The following is a 19,485-nucleotide window of genomic DNA, read 5'->3' as shown; positions in this document are numbered from 1 at the left end:
GCCTCTACTGGCTCTGCAGTCCCCATCTGAGTCTGGCAGGTGCACAGCAGGTCACAGCCAGGCAGCAGCCCCCACTGCCAGATGGCTGCAGTGGGTAGAGGGTGCAGGGAACAATCAGGGCTGCTTCAGCAGTCCAGCTGGCACAAGGGGTAGTGTCCCCAAGTACCAATTGGCTGGGCCCCAGAAGCTCCTGAGAGCTAGTAGCCCTGGGCTACTTGCCAGAGCAGCATTTTTTACTGCTGGGGCCAGGACAGGGCAGCTTTTTATACTGCTGGGGACAACACAGGTGCTGGCCCTGGGCTTTAGCTCCTGCTGGCTGAAGATCTGGGAGGAGCCAGGCAAGGTTATTGTGCCCCAAGTGGCACAACTTGCTCCACAACAAAGTGCATGTCCGAGCACGTGCACTGAAGCAAAAAGCCCCGGCTCAAATTTGCACTGCTTCTATTTGAGCTGCTGCAAGCGCACATGCTTGCATGTGTGGATGCACCCATGAGGTTATTTGGTGTACATATGTACACTCCTGTAATGGACTGTACCTCCAGGGGCAGCCATGGAGGCCCCAGTGGTTACACTACATCTTTCTTCCTACTCTGGTTCATGGGTTTGGCCTTCCTTCTTGTCTGCCATGCTTTGATTGATGTTTAAGTTAATATATATTTTAGGAGGCTGCATTCAGAGGAACAGACTTTGTTTTTGATGATTTGTTCCACTATAAGCAAGGCTCTTTCTCTCTCTTGCCGTTTGCCCTGCGCCCCTGGCCCTGCCTGGGCTTCAGGTTGTTTTGTTCACATCTGGGCTTCGGCCTCTTATTCCAGGCTTTAGCCCCTCACAACCCACTGGGCCCTGAACCCTTGCAGGGCTCTACCTGGGCCTTAGCCCCTCATAACACAGAGCATCTTCCAGGCACCACATCTATGGCCTCTTGTTCCTTAAGCCACACCAAACCTCACAGTCAAGAAAAACAAAACAGGTATCTCTTTATAGACAGCTCCTTGCAAAGCTCTTCATGGAGATCTGGATCAAACTGAGCCTCCAGCCCCAGGCTCAGGCTTATATGATGACCCTTGCCTCCGCCCTGTTTCGGTCACCTGGCCTGACTCCCTGGAGAAACAACGCCCAAGTGCTGTCAATTACCCAAATCAGCAACAGGGCTCTCAACCCCTGTATCAGCTGCCCAAAGCCTTGTAGCTCTATTTTCTGCAAGCTGCCTTATCCCAGCCTGCTTTCTTCAATACTGATCTTTCTTTCTTCTTGTAGCAGGGGTAGGAGTCCCCTGTTACAACCAAACAGCTGTCCCATGTGGCCAGGTGAGGCCTTCCTTTATCCTTGTTTTCTCACTCCCTACTGCCAGCAGTAGGTACTGCAAAGATATGCTGGAAAGGCTCTCGTCCAGCCTCTTGCCTGGATGCCACACTCAGCCCCTCATGTGCCGCTGTCATAATTTCCCCAGCATGGGCCAGCAATAGTGCTAAGTATCTCCCCCAGGCAAGGCAGTGCATAGCTGGGCCAGCCAGGCGGGTCCCTGCCATGCAGAGCTCAGCCATGGCCAAGTTGATAAAGTACTGCTGTAAGTTTGTAATTTTGATTTAGATGAATGCATTATTTCTCATTTTTAGATTAATATTCCTACTAGTGCATACACAATAATATCATTTTCAGGTTGGATGTCTGGGAATGGTCATAGCAAAAGGTAGTAACCCTACATGAAGCAAATTGAAGCATGCATACTGCTTGTTGTTTCCAATTAATAAGTTTCCAGTTTGTTGACTGTATTGGATTGGCTTTGAAACTGGCTTCCCTTTCTCAACAGATATTGTAAAGCACAATCTTCTGACCCACATTATCTGCACCTCTGATTACTGGTATTATTAGTTATTTAGACACTTGTGTTATCAATTCCTGCAAGTGTAAATAGGAAGGTCAGATGAAGCCTGGGCTGAACATTTGGCTCAAGGCATGCACACTGTGTGTCCTTCTTGTTGTGACTCCCATATGTCTTCCCCCTTGCCCAAAGGAACATACTGGAATTCAAAAGCAGAAAGCAGTTCTTACCCTTGCGATGATGTGTGGATCATTACATTTCGCCAGTTTCCCAGCAAAAAGCTGAACTCCAAAGCTTGCAAAAACAAGCATTAATGTCAGCAGAAGTATGGACACCTGGAAAAGTGATATAAATTTAGTCACATTTTTTTAGACAGGCTTGACATGAAGGGCTAAAGTCTCAGGTACTAGGTCAGGGTGAGCTTTTGGTGGCATAGAATCAACTGAAGTATGGACACACAAACAGTTTAGTAGAGAGTGGAAGGAGGTGGTTTACTGAACTTCAGCTGCTCTGTGGCAACTGTCTCTGTGAATACTCTTACCCTGTCATCAATGGCAGTTAAACTATTGCACCTTACCCCTCAATGAAGTAGCATGAACTTTTATATTTCATTTCCACTACTCATGACTAGGGATCCTGGTTTTCTCTGATAAAAAAAAAAATCCCAATTTTTGGATTAAAAAAAGTAACCCAAAATCCACATGTTTCCATGATCATTTAATTTTAATCACAGAAAAATGTGGATTTGGGGTTATTTTTTAAAAATTGAAAATTGGAGATTTTTTTTATCAGAGAAAACCAGGATCCCTGCTCATGACACTTCTAACTGACCTGCATTGGAGCATTCAAAAATCCAATATTTTGAAAATGGCATTTTACAGTGACTACCTGCTTGCCTGCCTCTGACCTAAGCTGAGTAATTTTGGCCAGCAGCTTGAAAAAATTGCCGACCACTGCCTTACACTGTTATTACCTCTGTAATTCCTTGAAGCCCTAATGATGGAGCAGGACGCCATTGGGCTAAGTATCCAAACACTCTGGCTAAACTTTAAGCACACAAGAATGCTCATTAACTTCAATAGGACATATCATGTACTTCAATAAGGGCTTAAGTGATTTGCTGAATCAAGTCTTATTCATTAAGCTATTCTGCCTTCACTAATTCTCTGATCCTGTAACTCAAAAGCAAAATAACAGTCATATAAAAATAGGGTTAACATTTTTTTTTACAGAATGTAACAAAGAAAGGAAAGTTAACAGAGGGTCTTGTGGAATCACTAAATCATTAAAAATAAGGCTAGAACGGACCTTAGGAAGACATCTACTCTAAGGCCCTGCTCAAAGAAGGATCATCCCTGTCTGAATCATTCCAGATGAAAGTCATTCCTTACAAATTTCCAAGAATGAAGATTTCACAGCCTTTTAAAGTGATCTGTTCCAGTGCTTAACCACTATAGTTAGAAACCTCTTCCTAATATCCAACCTAAACCCCCATTGTTACAATTTCAATCTATTTCTATTTGTCCCGTCCTCTACGGATACAAAGGACAGTTGAGCACTATTCCTTTATAACAGTCTTCAAATCCAAAGAGTTGTTATCAAAATGGTCCTTTTTTTTCTCCAGGCTAAATGTTACCAATTATTCCAACCTTTCCTAACATGTTATGCTTTCTAGACCTTTAATCATTTTCTGTTACTCCCCTTTGGACTCCTTCCAATTTGTCCTCATCTTGTTTGAAGTCAGGTGGCCAGAAATGACATGGTATTGTAATGAGGCCTTACCAGTGCTGAAAAAAGTAGAAATGTCACTTCCTGAAACATACATACCATGCTCCTGTTAATACATGCTTTTTTTTAAATAATATTACACTTTTCACTCATATTTAGCTTGTGATCCGCTATATCCCTAAGTTCTTGAATCCTAATCTCGTCCTCCACTGGTTTACTTTACCATTTAGGTTGGTGTCATCTACAAACTACCTAAGCATACACTCATTCTTCAAGTCATTAATGAAGATATTGAGCAGTACTCAAAGGACCCATCGGAGACCTGACTTGATATTGGGCTTTACTGCAACTGCTAACATGCACACCAAAGATGGTTGACAATTTCCTGTTGATATCATCATGTCAGCCCTCAGGAAGGGAGTCAACCCTTACTACTACAGATACCTCCTCCCAGTTAGACACAAACCATTGTTGCTGCTCTCTGAGCATATTTTTGCAAGCAGTTATGCACCCATGTTATAATAATTTCACCTAGACCTTAGCTTACTAGTTTCCCTATGTATTTCCTTAGCTTACTTACAAAAATCTTGTGGGAGTCAATGTCAAAAGCTTGGCTAAAAACAAATTATATCACATTCAGTGCTCTTGCCCATCACCTTGTCATAGAGGGAAATCAGGCTGGTTAAGTAGGAATTGCTCTTGCCAAATCCATGTAAGCTCTATCACTTTCATCTCTACGTGCTTAGAAATAGATTCTCTGATTATATGCTCCAGTGTATTTCCAGATATCCAAGTTAGATTCATTGGTTTATAATTGCACTCCTGGATTCCTGGAGTCCTTTTTGCTTTTTGTGAAGATCGGCATTAGATTTGCCTTTTAAAAAATCTGATTCATCTGTGCCCCCTTATTAAGCGATTTAGGGTTAACATTTATATTATAACCAAACATGGTATAAATGAATACATGGGATAACATATAGAAAATAATACTATGAAATAGCAAGACTTTATCTAGAAAGCTCTTATTCATTTTGTCCATAATCCTATCATGCTGCCAGGTTTTATAATGTGGTCCCAGAAAAAAAATGGGGAAGGGTGAAAGTGTTGGTCTTCCTAGAACAGCAATATGGGTTTTCTGAGATAAGGAAATATTGCTGGGATCCAATACCAGGAATAGGAATCTTTTCACTTGCTCTACAGAAATTATGCCCTGAGAGTCAAGATTTACTTTTATTTCTACATACCTTCCAAGGGCCTGACACTTATCCTCTTCTCCCAACTAGAACCATGAATATTGAGAGATCTTATGATCCCTTCAAATTCTTTTACTTACAGATGGACTTTATACTATCAACAAAGTTATTTATTGAAGAATTATTAGTAATAAATTAAAATGTGCCATTTGTATAGTTAATTTCTATTTTAACTTGTTGCTGCAGTGGTAATTGTACAACTCATTTTTCCTGTGAGGTTTAAACAGAAAGCAATTGAAAAAATGAGACATATTAAAGAACAGACTACAGAATCACAATGTTTATCCTGCTTCATGTTATGTAATTGTGGAAACAAAACAATTTGAACATACCAGAAAGATTTCCTTGAAGCCACTAAATAGCTCACGCACAACTTTCCTCATTTGTGGCACCAGTTTGAAAATTCGAAGGGGCCGCAGACATCGTAATACCATTAAGAGCTGAGCTCCAGATTTAGCAGGAACATTCTGAGGCATCCAGCAAAGGAAAATCAAGCTTACCTTGGAGAAGAAGGTGCAATGCAATGTATTATATGATAGATTATAACACACCTGAACTTCCACCTGAAATTCTAAGCACTCCTTAAAAGAAACAGCAAGATTATCATGATGCCTTTGACAACACTTGATTTGGAGAAGGGACATGGGCTATGAGTGCCCAGGACATGAGCCTGACACTACCTAAGGACTGAGGGTGCCAGAATGGAGGGGGAATGCCTCCTCCTCCTGTCCCCCATCCTTCCCTGCACCTTCTGTGCAGTGGCTCTGGCAAACAGCAGCAGCACAAGAGCATGTCAATGACTGAAGAGCATTGTGAGGAATGTACTTTTGTTGAGTGGCAGCTGGAGGGAATACTGAAAATCCCTGCCCTCCCTTTTTTATTTAACTGCTGAAAACAGGAGGGTTTTTGCCGACTTGACTTGTGTATCTGCGGCAAAAAAATGAAGTGAAATTTCCTCTTCAGCTGCTGGAACTTCCAGAGCTAGAGCCCTACAAAGAAGGTACAGGGGAAGTGGGGATAGCCAGGACTTCTCCAGGCACAGTCCAAGTCAGTTAGATCCTTTGGACTCCCCTAGCCACCATGCCAGTCTCTCTCTCTTTCTCTCTCTCTCAATGACTTGATTATTCAGTTATGTATACAAAGTAAACAGGAGATACTGGATTGCTTGATTCAGGCTAGAGACTTGAACATGGGTTACTACCATCCCATCTGAACACCATGATCACCAGGCTCTCTTTCTCTCTCTCTCTTTCTCTCTCTCTCTCTCTCTCTCTCTCTCTCAGGTTGACCAGCAATTTCATTCCAGAGCTGACAAATTTTTATGTATGAAAGTTTTGTTGAAAAATTCCCTCTCTATTTTCAACCATATTACATACGTGAGTAGTCTGTGTCCTGGACATCTATTATCATACCAGTGGACGATATTGTAAACCATCATTAAGCAATGTACTTATCAGCTGGACTCTCAAACACCTATACTAAATGATTATTTTTTAAAACCTCTATTAATAATTTCTTGGCTTTTTTTGAAGTATTGATAAATGCGGCTGCAATATCAACTGTAGGCTAGTTGAGGAATTTGCTCAGCTGGATCTACCCAAAGAACGTAAGATCAGGCTGCTGACTATCAATTTGATTAAAAACACAATGCTTTTTGTTTTGTTTTTCACAAATAACAACAAACAATCACTGCAACCAGGCAAATAGTGTAGCAGATGCTTTGGAATGCCTCTCATTTCCTTTCATTATACTGGGTATGTTAAAAGTATAGACACAACACAGAATTTTTTTTACAAATAACAGCAACAAAAGAAGAAGATTCAGAATGATTTGGGGACATGAATATATTTCCTGACTATAGCTATAAGTGGGCATTTATATTTTTTTGGTAGAACTAGACACCCTCAGTACAAACTGTTCATGGCAAATTATAGGCAGAACATCTGTGATGGATCAGCTTCTAAAAGATTTAATCAAACATATCAACCTTATTTTACTTGGCGATTGAGACTCCACAAATTTCATACAGGCTAGGAGCAGATGTTGCATTTGTCTTGGGACAAGATTTGCCTACGTTTGTCCCAGAAAAGAAATTTTCTAGGATGGTACACACACCATCCTTCCAATCAGGGTTTAGCGAGTAGCTGAATGCACCGCTGCATTTCTGCCATTAATTCAGGCACACTTCATGATGTTCCAGGACAAACTGTTAACATTTCTTATCTTGTGAACCTTCCTAGAGTTTGTCTTGGGAGAATGGACATGGATGTCTGAATTATTACTCTCTATCCCAGGATAAAAGGTTTTTTTTCCAGGGACAAATGCAATGTCTGTTTGTAGCTGCAGTATGTAACATTTATTATTGCTGTGTTGTTACAGTGCTTTACGAAACAAAAAAATGAACAAATAAAAAACAGAGACAAGGAATAGCGTTCCTGCTCTTACATATAATGGAAATGCAGAAAGTTTCACTAAAGGCAGAGACCAGGTAACTAAGAGCACCATTCCCAGGATAGAATTAATAGGGGAATGTGATGTTTTGTTTTTTTGGTTCATGAATCCAAAGGATAGCCCGGGTCTGATTCAACTTTAACATCCATCAGGTGATAAGAATCCCAGGAATGTCCTACACAGATGGAAAATTGGATGAAGGAAGGGACAAGGAATAAATGCCAGCTACAAAAAATGAAAGAAGCAGTGTTAAAGATAAGGATCTACTGCTGAAAAGGAATGAGGTCTAATATATAAAATAAACAGATGAACCCAGAAAAATCACTACACAATGCAAAACCTACCTTAGTATATGCATTTATCATAGTCTGGCATGCAAATGAATATGTAGATGTTTAGTACATATTTGCACTTGCAGTTGGTAAATTTGAATGTGAATTAGTAGTAACTGTGTGTACAGATACACTCATGGATTGAATTTAGGTTCTAGCCCTGATATATATATAAAAAAATCGGTCCCTGCTATTTAATAGGTACATGAACAGAGAAAATGCAATTAGGAATGTTACAGAAAACTTCTTTAAATATAAAAAACCCTTTAAATATAAAAACTTACAAGATATATAAATATGTCCATAACTCCTCCAAAGTCCCTTATGACAGCTGTTGGAGTAAAAAACAAGCCATCTGCCATAATTTTCAGATTAAGCTCGATGCTCATAAAGATTACAAAGACATATTCAGCAATCTGAAAATCAAAGCAGAGTTGAATCATAATTTGGTAATACTCAGTAGAGAAAAATAAGATGGTTGTCCTTTATAAAATGTGAGTTGAAACAGTAATGATACCTGAAGTGTTGGAGCATGCATGACTCTTCTAAAGGGGGATTCAAACATCATAGAAATGCAGGAACATATAGTGACAATGATCATAACCCAGTCCAGGTAAGTAACTAACCCCAGCAAATCACTGTAAAAAAATATAAATACATGTGCATTATATATATATCTAAACACACAGACAGAAAAACAATAATTAAAGAAACACCAGCAAGAATATCAACGTTCTATTGAGGATACAATATATCTAACATGTTTCCTATTAAAAATTATTTAACATTAGGAGGAATTTGAAAGGCACCACAGTATCAGAAATTCAAAGCAAAACAGAAGGAGTAGCATTCCCTCTTGTCCCCAAAACAACTCCCTGAACAACAACAAAATAAGAACCCCAAGAAACAAATGACTGCCCAAAAGACATACACACAATGAAACTTTAGGCTGCAAAATTTAAGAGAGATATATAAAATTTAATTAAATAAATAAAGTTATTTAATAGCACTTACTAAAGTTGATGGTATTTGGTACTTTTCACAGCTCCAGTGACAGGATCTGTTTTAGAACTATAAAAAAAAAAAAATAGACTTCTAGAATTGAGCAATTTAAACTACATTTTAGTGGCAGGTATTATAATTATGCTGTGCACAGATCACCAGAAAGCAATTTACAGTCTTTTTTGGTGTCAGGAATATGTTTCATATTTTATAATGGTTTAAGGTTCAAATACAATTATATTTTTTAAAAGACTGATTAAGTTTTACTTATCCAATTAAAGCATTAGATGATGTTAGGCCATATAACCAAGCAACACTGTTATCAGTACTTTAGGTTGTTAAATAGATCTAAGCAAGATTGCAATGTCAGTTTTTAAAAGTTTTTAAGCATGGTCATGATGATAAGTTTACCATGCCCAGGTAATGAGACTCGAGCATATTATGAGGGCAGACTGTCATACTTTGGGCAGATTGCCTTCTGACCAAGAAACAAGGTAGGTGCACTGCGCAGTGCATTGGACAAGCTAATTAGCTTGAGGTAAGGCTACTTGGCCTGCCTGCTAATTAGCCTAATTGAATAGAAGCAGTTTCACTGCTTCTGGTTTACAAGGTAGCTCACATGGAGCAGTACTGCACGTAGGTGGGCACTGGAGCCAGGTGAGATAAGTGTACATACAGTCTAGACTCTCCTAGTCGACAATGTAACCCCCCCCTACCATAGTTTAAGTTAGTGTATAAAGCTTTCTTAGAATCTTATTACAAGTTACATGCTGAGCTGCTCAAATGTTGACCGGTGTTAGTGCTAGCTTGAGTTTGGAGCAGCCACACTTTGAGGCTAAAACCTTTGACTGTCCCATACCTGCACAGCCATGACTTGCCACTAGAGGGCTGGCAAGCAGGGGCCTGACTAGGAGCTACAGCTCTGAGTTGGTACTATAGGGATGGTGAGCCAGGATGAGCTTCTATCCCTGCTCTAGACATAAAGAGGAAGTAAATTAAAGAAAGTCTTATGTTTTAATAAATTGGAATTTAGGATTGGGTTGTGGGGGATGCTGGTTGTGCTTCCTGGGGTGGTTTGGAGGTTGGAAGGGTGAGGGAACATGCTTCTGGGGGAGCTACTGCCCTTGCCCTAGGAAGGAAGCTCCAGCTCATGGGGACCTCATCTGGCCCCTGTTGTTCCTCCCCCATCCCTTCTAAACCCCATTCCTGGACCCATCTGTGCCATGTGACCTGGCTAGCTAGCATGTGATTTGCAGGTGGTTTGCATGGGATTGCACCCCTGGTGGGGAAAAGGTCACCCTCTGAGGATGAGAGAGGGCACTGGCTTGGTGCTAGAACCATCCCTTGGGCAGTAGAGTTCAGGGGATAGAAAGTTTGTCCACACAGGAGGTGGGAGAGGGGACATTGCATCCTGGGATGCTGGAGGACTGCAACTTGGGGAGTGGCCACACATTAATGGACCATGAGCTGGGTAACACAGATCAGAGGTAAACCTGGCCTGGAGTGGTGTAACTAAAATGTGCTTACAATTAGTTTCAGGTGTTAGTATGTGGACAATTCAGGGGTTAAAAGCTCCAGGAGCTGCCTAAAATAAATGTGTAACAAGGCCCTTAGTTGACAGCTTAATTTTTCTCAGCTCTGGTTTTCTGAGAGAAACAGACCATGTGCCACAGCATTTGATACTTCGAAGTTTTGCACTAGACATCCTTTCCTCTCACATCTGAATTACCTGGCCCATACCCTCAACTGGCATAAATTGGCATCACTCTACCCAATATCTTTTATTATTTATTCAGTAATTTTTCATTCAAATTCCTAAATATTCCCCCTCTAATTTCTCCTATTGAAGTTGTTACACTTTCTGTAAATACTTAAATAGCCACTGGACCAGAGAGAGAGAGAAAGAGCTAGGGTGATTTTCTAGTATTTTTATTAGAACACACATCTGGGATACGCAGTTCAAGTCCATGTTCCAGTGAGTATTCAACACATTTATCTAAAAGGAACAGTTTCAACAGGAGAGACTAAGAAAATCCCACACCAGTATGCCTGAGAGTCAAGTGGTTAAATCACTCTTAGGGCAGGTGGGATATTTGGGTTCAAAACCTAGCTCCAAATCACATATAAGAGGTGTTTGAAACTCAGTCTTTGACATTCTCAAGTGGATGGTCTGCCTGTTGACATGAGAAGTTGCTATCACCACTAAGTTTTACATGACAAAAAAGACTGAGCTAGTTTAGGCTTAGCATCCAGAAGAAATTTCATAGTTGAAAATCCAAAGCAGAGGGAGGCATCTCTTTCCACTTGAGAGTTTGGTGCCTGAACTTTTTGAGTGAGGGGCTCAGTCCCACACTCCCCTCCTATTTACTTATTTAGATGGCTTCTCACTTAGCATGCTGGTTTTCCTGGGTACCATTCTTAGGCACATAACTCTTGCATATATAGTGCATACTTATGCCACTCTGAACAACTCAGTCACGAAGGTGTCATCCTGCTTCCTGCCTGATTTCAGATTAACATGGCTAATAACCTCTTTCTATGCATAGTGTAGGAAGCTTAGGGGCTTAATGCCGTGTTAGGGATTCCATTAGATGTCAGGACACCTAAGAGCCAAGCATTACAAAGCTGAGCCTATGGTTATGGACATATATCACCTTGAATTATTTTAAAAGGAGACTTGCCACTTGGAAGGATGCATCAGCTATTCGACTGTAAAAATTATATCTGTCTGCATCTGTAGGGCGTGTCCACACGAGTGTGCAAGTGCCTCTTGCTGTGCCTCAAACCCCTTTGAGGTGGGGCAACAGGCATGTGCAGGAACAAAAAAATGTTCCCCGCGCTGCAAGATTGTCTAATATCCTCCTGCCCCTCCACTGTCCTGTGCTGCCTGGGGGGCTCTGCCAGGAGGCCTTGGAGCCCCCCTACCCCTGCGTCTAAGGTAAGCAGAGGCTTTTTTCCCCATTTTTTTTCTGTTCTTTTTCTGGGGGTTTTTTAAGTGATGGTGCCTGGGTTTGTGGGGGTAGCCTTGGGGGCCTGGGGGTGCAATTTGCGGGGTGGGACTGGGTGGGACACCCATCAGCGGGTCTGGGGGAGCAGGGGGTGGGGCTGGGTGGGGCAGCAATCGAGGGGCTGGGGTGGGGCATGTGGTCCTTCGGGGGGTGGTAGCCCCTGTGGGGGCCATTTGGCCCTTGTGTGGGGGCTGAACCCCCTGTTGGAGGGCGAAACCCCCTTTTGGGGGGCTGAACCCTTTGTGTGGGGGATGAATCCCCTGTTGGGGGGGCATAGCCCTTGTGTGGGGGCTGGACCCTCTGTTGGGGGGCTGAACCCCTTGTGTAGGGTCTGAACCCCCTGTTGGGGGGCCGTAGCCCTTGTATGGGGGACGAACTCCTTGTGTGGGGGCCACCACCCTGTGGGAGGGCTGCAAAATATGTAGTCATGAATTCGTGAAACCTGTATTTAGAGTTCACATTATTATGATAAAAGACTTGCTTTAACACTGTAGATATATCAATAAAACATTGTCCAACTGATTGCTGTCTCTTTCTCACTCTCTCTCTCTCTCTTTATAGTGGTCTTTTGTTTTACTTGTGGAGGAACATGGATTTGGGGGCATTTTACAGAGTGACTTTGGGATTTTTTTATAAGGGATATTTCAGTTTTCCAATAGGGAACACCAGAATTCCTGCTAGGGAGGCCAGTGGCAGGACCCTGCTTGCTCAGAGCTGGCCCCTTGGACCCATCTGGCTGTGGCTGACCTTCAGGACAAATGGGGCCAGGAAGACATGCTTTGACAGTTCAAAGCAGGCCACCACACATGGAACATCTTTTGCGTGATAGCTGCCCAGATGGCCGGGCAGGGGGCACAAATGGCAGTAGTGCCGCACAGAGGCCAACCCTTCAACCGCAGTTCACTGGCAGCTGGCCCAGAGGGGCAGATGCCTCTACTGGCTCTGCAGTCCCCATCTGAGTCTGGCAGGTGCACAGCAGGTCACAGCCAGGCAGCAGCCCCGACTGCCAGACTGCTGCAGTGGGTAGAGGGTGCAGGGAACAATCAGGGCTGCTTCAGCAGTCCAGCTGACACAAAGGGTAGTGTCCACAGGTACCAATTGGCTGGGCCCCAGAAGCACCTGAGAGCTAGTAGCCCTGAACTACTTGCCAGGGCGGCTTTTTATACTGCTGGGGCCAAGACAGGGCAGCTTTTTATACTGCTGGGGACAGCACAGGTGCTGGCCCTGGGCTCTGGCTCCCCCTGGCTGCAGATCTGGGAGGAACCAGGCAGGATTATTGTGCCCCAAGTGGGAAAATTTGCTCCACAACAAAGTGCATGTCCAAGCACATGCGCTGAAGCAAAAAGCCCTGGCTCAAATTTACACTTCTTGTATTTGAGCTGCTGCAAGCGCATGTGCTTGCATGTGTGGACACACCCATAGTGGGGATAAGTGAGTTAAGCTGCTGTTTTACTACTGCTGTGCTATAAAGATGCCTTGCTTTTAGCTGAAGTACAAGAAGGGCATAACAGGCTCGCTCCACATAGCTGGAAGAGAGTGACTGAAGTGTCATACCTTTTTCTTCTACCTCATGTCTACAGCTTCCCCACATTTTCTTTTATTATCTCCTCTCTTCTCCTTGGGCTGTCTGGAACCTTAAGTACTTTTTTTCCATTTCCTCCAGCAATGTTATTATTATTATTTTGAGACTAATTAACTCATAGCCGTCTTAAAAGTCTATTGCACCTATTTTTCTGTTCAAAATAAAAGTCTGGTCTTATGTTATGATGATGCAAAAGAAAGTCTTTGACTATAGTTATGAAACTTACGCATTAAAGCGAGCTCGTACAACCACGCGACAGAAGTTCCTGAATCTGTGTTCACGCCCAACTATAAAAAGTGGTTTATCAAAATATGGATGATTCTCTCGCAATTCTTCTTCTTGGACCTTCCTTTTGAAAGATAATGTATAAAATATTTAGGATTATGCAAAAAATGTCTATCAACAATACTTATCATATTGTTCTTATTTTCATTGCATTCTTTATATTTTTTTTCTTTCATTACAATATAAACATTTAACATAAAAAGTGCATCCACAGACATTGGATTTCTAAATACCTTTTCATTTCAGCTTGTTCTTTTTTCTCCTGTATCATCTTAATCTCACTGTCTTCTCTTTGTGCATTTCTGTATCTCACTGTGTTAGAATGCTAGAAACAAGACAATTACTTTAAAATCTGATCAAGGGTTTTTTTATTTCTTTTTTTCTTAAGATGAATGCAAGACACAATATTTTACAAGGACATGTTTAAATTAAAAAGTCTTCCCTTCCAAATGCTTTACAGTTTTGCTTAAGGAAAACATTTTGTACAGTATGTGCTATGTACAACATATGAATGTTTATTTTTAGTGAGTCAAGTGTTAGCACTTTTTTCATTTGGGCAATCCCACTAAATTCAACTTTTAACTCTAAATGCAACAAACTGTAACTGGATAGCTCAAATTCACCAAACTTTAATGAACACCATCACAGTGATTAATGGTATAGTTGTGCTCAGAGAGGGGAAGAGGAAGCACTAGGCACTCTTTCAGTTTGTTAGGCAGCTCATTTTGGTGGCTCAAACATAGGAAGAAGGCAACACATATGACACACATGTATAAGGAGTAGATATGGGGGGACAGGGAATGAGTGGAATCAGTAGAACTGAGCTCATCCTTTCAGTGTCATAGTTGTTTTCTTAGTTTGTTGTTGGATGGTGTAGATGTGTAGCTGATTCATGGTATTGGACAGAAGCATAGTAAACTCACTGAGCACCCAGGGCAGGGTGCAGGGAGCATGGGGGCATGCTGACCACTGTAGACAGGTTGGGGTTGGAGTGTGGGTGAGGGGAAGAAAAGCCTTACTTTCTTGGACTACAGCTGCCACTGCTGCTGCTGTAGTAGTCAGCTCTGCTCCAGTGGCACAACCATGTGGATGGGCTCTTTGGGACCTGACCCTGGTGCCCCACTCACTTCTGCCACCCCTCCTGGCCCCCATACATACATATGCCTGTTCTGGAAAAGACTATGCAAAAACATCTGGGGGGACCACCATTCCACTCACTCAACTTGTTCCCCTGCTCCCCCGGATACACTTCTTCGTGCCACGCTGCCCTGCCTGGCTCCTATGGCTGGACAGGGGCAGTGCAGGGCTGCCTCTGGCAAGGCAGATTCCTGGGGAGGGCAATTCTGTTGTCCCCTCATAGTCAGCACCTGGAGCTGGCTTGCTGCTTGCCTTGGTCTAGTTACACTACTGTTCTCAGACCTACCCTATATCAAAGTCTTGCTCTCAGTGAACTCCTGGTTATTTATGGCTTGATTCTGCCATCTTGTCACATAATTAATAATTCACAAATTTAAGTGTAACTTTTTCAGGGTGGAGTACTCAATGTTACTAAGAGCAGAGGAACTGAATTCTTTACTGTTACTTATCATCTGCATTGAAACAGAAAATGAGATGATACCATAAAACTAGAGGGACTCATAACTTCTCTCTTCCCTTTGATTTTTTTTCTTTGAAATGCTGGATATTTCAGGAAAAATTCACTGAAATGCACTAAAGTGAAATTTAATTGATTTTATGACATTTTGCTCTAGTGAAATTAGTGTTTGCTGTATCCCTGTGCAGCCTTTGTTCATTAAGGCCATGTCTCCACAGTGTACTGGCCAAGCCTAGGAGTGCTTTGAGAAGCATGTCCCACCCATCCAGCTCATCACAAGCAAAACCCCAGAAATTAGACAATATAGCCAGCTTTGAACAGCCCTGGATGTGAACTAAGAAGCATACCTGAGCCAGAGCCTGGGAGTGGCACTAGGGTTTACATTCAAGGCTATTCTTAGTTGGCTACCCCTTTTAATTTCTTGTGTTTGTTGTGTTCAGAACAGGAGTATGTGGGCAGGATGTGTTATTCAGAAGCAACCCTGGGCTCAGCATGAAGGTAGTACACACAAGTTTTAAGTCTCACAGGCTTGGTGTTAGAAAAATATTTTTAATAGTATTTAAAACCCTTTCCTGGTGACATTCAAGCTGCTATTTTTCCAACTTCACTCTGCGAACCATTGCTGCCTACAGCTTCAGTGAATTCTGTATATGCCAACATTTCAAAACAGGGAAATATGACTGTTGTACACATATTGTTTACTTTCAAGTGAATCATAATGGTGTCCTATTTAGTTATAAGATCTCAAACCATAAATTACAAACAATATGTTATATAAGCAATACATTTGTATAAGCAGCAATCATAGAACATATTCATATATTTTTTAAATTTCAAAACTGAAACCATCATTTCTGTTTGGACTTACATCTTGAGTCAAGGTTTCAAGAGATTTTCCTCTACTGATTCGCTGGCTGTTGGAACCATGTCGTAGTGACCTGAAACAATCATTCAATGTTATGATAAATCTCAAGATGAAATGTTGACCTTTAAATGATGGCTATTATAAAGCATTGCTCTCCAGATATACAGTATCTCAAATTCTTATTTTTTTCCTTAGCTTACATCAGAAGCTTATACGTTGTTCAATCCACTCTAACATAAGCCAATTTCTTTTCCTTCTGATCTTTAAATTGATAGTTCTATAGTCAGTGAAAGAAATGACATTTGAAATAAAAAAAGAGACTTTTCCCATTTACATACTACAATGAAATTCATTATTGTTACAAGGGAAAACATGCCATTTAGTTCTTTGTACAAATCATTCCTGTTTTATACAAGTTAGATATTATGCATATTTTAATTATTTTCTTTTGATTATGATGATTTTTAAAGCATAATTGTATTTACCTGCGTTCCTGCCGTATATGATGCTGGACACTAAGAATGGACCTTTCCTTTGCAGGTTGCCCCTCAAAGGAGCCACTCAACATGCGTTGTCTAGTGCAGGCCCTAAAAAGAAGTATTGGCATGGTGGTAAAACATATGTAATCTCCAAAATTGTTTTGAAGAAGGAGAGATCAAACAAATTAATTTCTGAAAACAGACAACCTGTTGTTGTGTCACAACTGCCAGATGTGTTTGTGGGAATGCAAGGACACAGTTTAGCAGACAGCAAAGTAGGGATAGGTACTGTTCACCAAGAAAGACTCATATTCCCAAAGCTAAACAAAATGATGAGGGCCCTCACCACATTGCATAATCAATGCCTCAGCCCCAAGAATGTTATTAACTCTTCTTGATAGGGCACAGTGATCTCTCTGTGGGTCCGTCCACTTTTGGGGCTTTTTGAAGGATCCGTGCTTGCCTCCAGAGTCCATTACTGCATACGAGTTGGGCAAACCCATTAATAACAGTACACCAGTTCATTAGGAATGTCAAGCTTTATTTCTGAATGCTGTTTATGACATGATCTCCTATAACCAATGTGATCATATTATCTAGTATAATAATTCCAAGTTTTATTGTGAAAGCAAGAGCAATCATTTTGGGTGCACTATCTAAGACCGACTGTTGCAACAAACAGTTAGAAGAAACTTATCTTGAAAAAAGACATGCCTGACATACGAAGCCCTATGAAATCCTCTCTGAGAGTAAACAGAGTGCCACAACACCACAGCCATAGTTATTCAACAGTAATTAGCTCATTGTGAGAAGATGATCAGTGCCACTACCACTTGCTATACATGCAATAAGTATAGGATGCCATCAGCTGGAAGATGACAAAACAAAAATTTATTGGCAGATGAAATCATCAATGACTGGACAATGACATAAAATCAGCCATGACTCAAGGATGTGGATAAGAAGGCCAGGATAGCACTGCTTGTAGACATTATTGTCTCATTAGATGATGTGCAGAGTGTCATTAGATACAAGCTAATAAGCTTTCATAAATTGGTAACAAAAATGAGATCTGATGCCTCAGGAAGGTGAAGTTGTCTGTGACTGGAGTTATACTATAATTGACAGTGGAAGTCCTAGACTCTTTCTTTGACTTCCTCTTGAAAATCTTTGAGTGTAGGGCCAGAATTAATGGGGAAGAGGATGGACTTGGTTTCTCTTGGCCTTGGCTGCAGTCATTGCTGCCACCTCCCATTGTTATGGAGATAGGTGAGGGGCCTGGAGGGATATGGGGATGTAAGGATGTTAGTTGTGCATGAGGTGGGGAGATTTGCTCTTGGTAATTCAGTAACATAAGATGCTGCCCGCAGAGGTGCAATTTATTAACCCATCAGGATTCCACAGTGACAAGATGTAAAGTGGCCGATTAGCTTGGTGCCTCTTAAGTACTTTGTAAAATTCCTAGGATTAAGTGAATGCACAGTCGGTGAGTGAATACATAGCAGTTATCACTGTGGTCCCTATGTTTTGCCCCACCATGGGCAGAGCTTATTTGCAACCTCCACCAGCACCCCATTTTCTGGAACAGTTTTTGGGGGGGGATGGCAGCTTAATCATATCCCCCGCCAACAACTGTTCTGAAACAGTTTTCTTGGTGAGGACTCAGGAAGGGAGGGCAGCAGAGAAACTCATGAGTTGGCCTCTGCCTGCATGGGAGAAATAGTGGGGGACTTTGGGGAAGCATGGTGGGAGATCTACCCTATTGCCATCACCTGACACTCAGGCATGGTGGGTCATGAGCCATTGCCAGCACAACCCACCCTACTCTCTTTCACCCACATCAAAGCCTAACATGGTATCCCTGTGGAGGAGCTGACCAGTGTTCTGGCTACCTATCAGTGGTATGGCCTTTGTTTGATGGCACTGTGCTATACTTTGGCACCATTATTCAGCACTCTTTCTCTCACTCAGCTGATGTCAAAGGTGTGCTTGGAATGTGCCATGGTCCTCATCAAGGATGTGGGAAATCTCATCGTAAAAGGGATGGTGAGCCTGGGACCACCAGAGGTCCAATCGGCACCCTCTACTATCTTAAACCAAGAGTGCATCCACCTTGGTTAGAGTGGTATTGCTGCTAATTCCAGTCATGGACCCATGCTGCCATATCTGCAGCAAACTGCTGAAAGACTTCCTTGTTGTGCCAGCTTTTGTGGTGAGCTTGCTGGTTCTGCTCTTCACCCCACATGGTGAGCAGGTCCTTCATCTCTACCTGCATTTGGTTAGTAACCAGTTGTAGGCAGCGGAGGAGGGATCTGGTTCCAGCACTGCTCATGAGTCTGTTTGGTTGTTTTTTTCTCTAGATGAGACACAGGCTAAACTGCTGCCTCAACAGGCTGTTTCCCTGTGCAGCCTTTTAGCACCATGTGGGGCATGGGAAAGAGCTCTTCTTGCTTGGGTATGAGACTGATAGGGGCCATAGTTATCACTGTGCTTGGCTGGAGCAGTGGATTCTGGTGGGGGCCACAAACAGGCTCTTTGAAACTGTGGGGGACAAGGCTACAGTAGGTTTGGATGCCAGAGGGCCATGCTGCAACCTCTTACTCAAGCAGGGACTGTACAGGCATCTATTTTGCCACAAGAAACTCTCCCAGAGGTGAGATCTTGGTTGGGATTGGTAGAACCTTCTTGTAGATCCATCATATTTCCTCCACAAGAAACCTCATGACTGCTTGTATGCTTACAGTTTCTCCCAAAAGCGTACAATACTTGTACACTTACAGTTTCTCTCGGAATTACTCCCACTAGAAAGATAATGCCTGTCCATACCCTGAGTTTTTTTTGGGGCATGATCAATTTCTATATGTTGATACAGAACCAATCACAAGGGGAGGGGGAAGAGGGAGGGGCAACCAAATTGGTTTCTAGGCTAGAGTAATAATAAAAATCATAATATCTTGCAGAAAGTAAATAAACAATACATGTGCTTCTTTAATAAAGAATAAGGAATTCTACAAATAAAGTCTGTCATTCAGAACTGTCCCTTTTCAGGAAAAAAAAAACTTGTTCATAAGTAGTCTGCTGGAA

General features: G+C 42.0%; 1 protein-coding gene across 5 annotated transcripts in view; it reads right to left on the bottom strand.

Moving 5' to 3' along the window:
• The window catches only part of NALCN (sodium leak channel, non-selective), a 505,598-nt gene that overhangs the window by 50,212 nt on the left and 435,901 nt on the right, over positions 1 to 19,485 (bottom strand). For all 5 annotated transcript variants that reach the window (XM_019486907.2, XM_019486906.2, XM_019486908.2 and 2 more), the window contains 9 exons: positions 16,408 to 16,509; positions 15,926 to 15,995; positions 13,697 to 13,788; positions 13,405 to 13,527; positions 8,601 to 8,657; positions 8,104 to 8,224; positions 7,871 to 8,002; positions 5,136 to 5,303; positions 2,053 to 2,157 (listed from right to left, as the gene is read on the bottom strand). In XM_019486907.2, the coding sequence (XP_019342452.1) occupies positions 2,053 to 2,157; positions 5,136 to 5,303; positions 7,871 to 8,002; positions 8,104 to 8,224; positions 8,601 to 8,657; positions 13,405 to 13,527; positions 13,697 to 13,788; positions 15,926 to 15,995; positions 16,408 to 16,509 (970 nt within the window). The remainder of the gene's footprint in view (positions 1 to 2,052; positions 2,158 to 5,135; positions 5,304 to 7,870; positions 8,003 to 8,103; positions 8,225 to 8,600; positions 8,658 to 13,404; positions 13,528 to 13,696; positions 13,789 to 15,925; positions 15,996 to 16,407; positions 16,510 to 19,485) is intronic.

The sequence above is a fragment of the Alligator mississippiensis genome, chromosome 1 (assembly GCF_030867095.1).
Source record: "Alligator mississippiensis isolate rAllMis1 chromosome 1, rAllMis1, whole genome shotgun sequence".
NCBI classification, from domain to species: Eukaryota; Metazoa; Chordata; order Crocodylia; family Alligatoridae; genus Alligator; species Alligator mississippiensis.
This window is presented reverse-complemented; position numbering and strand designations above follow the sequence as displayed.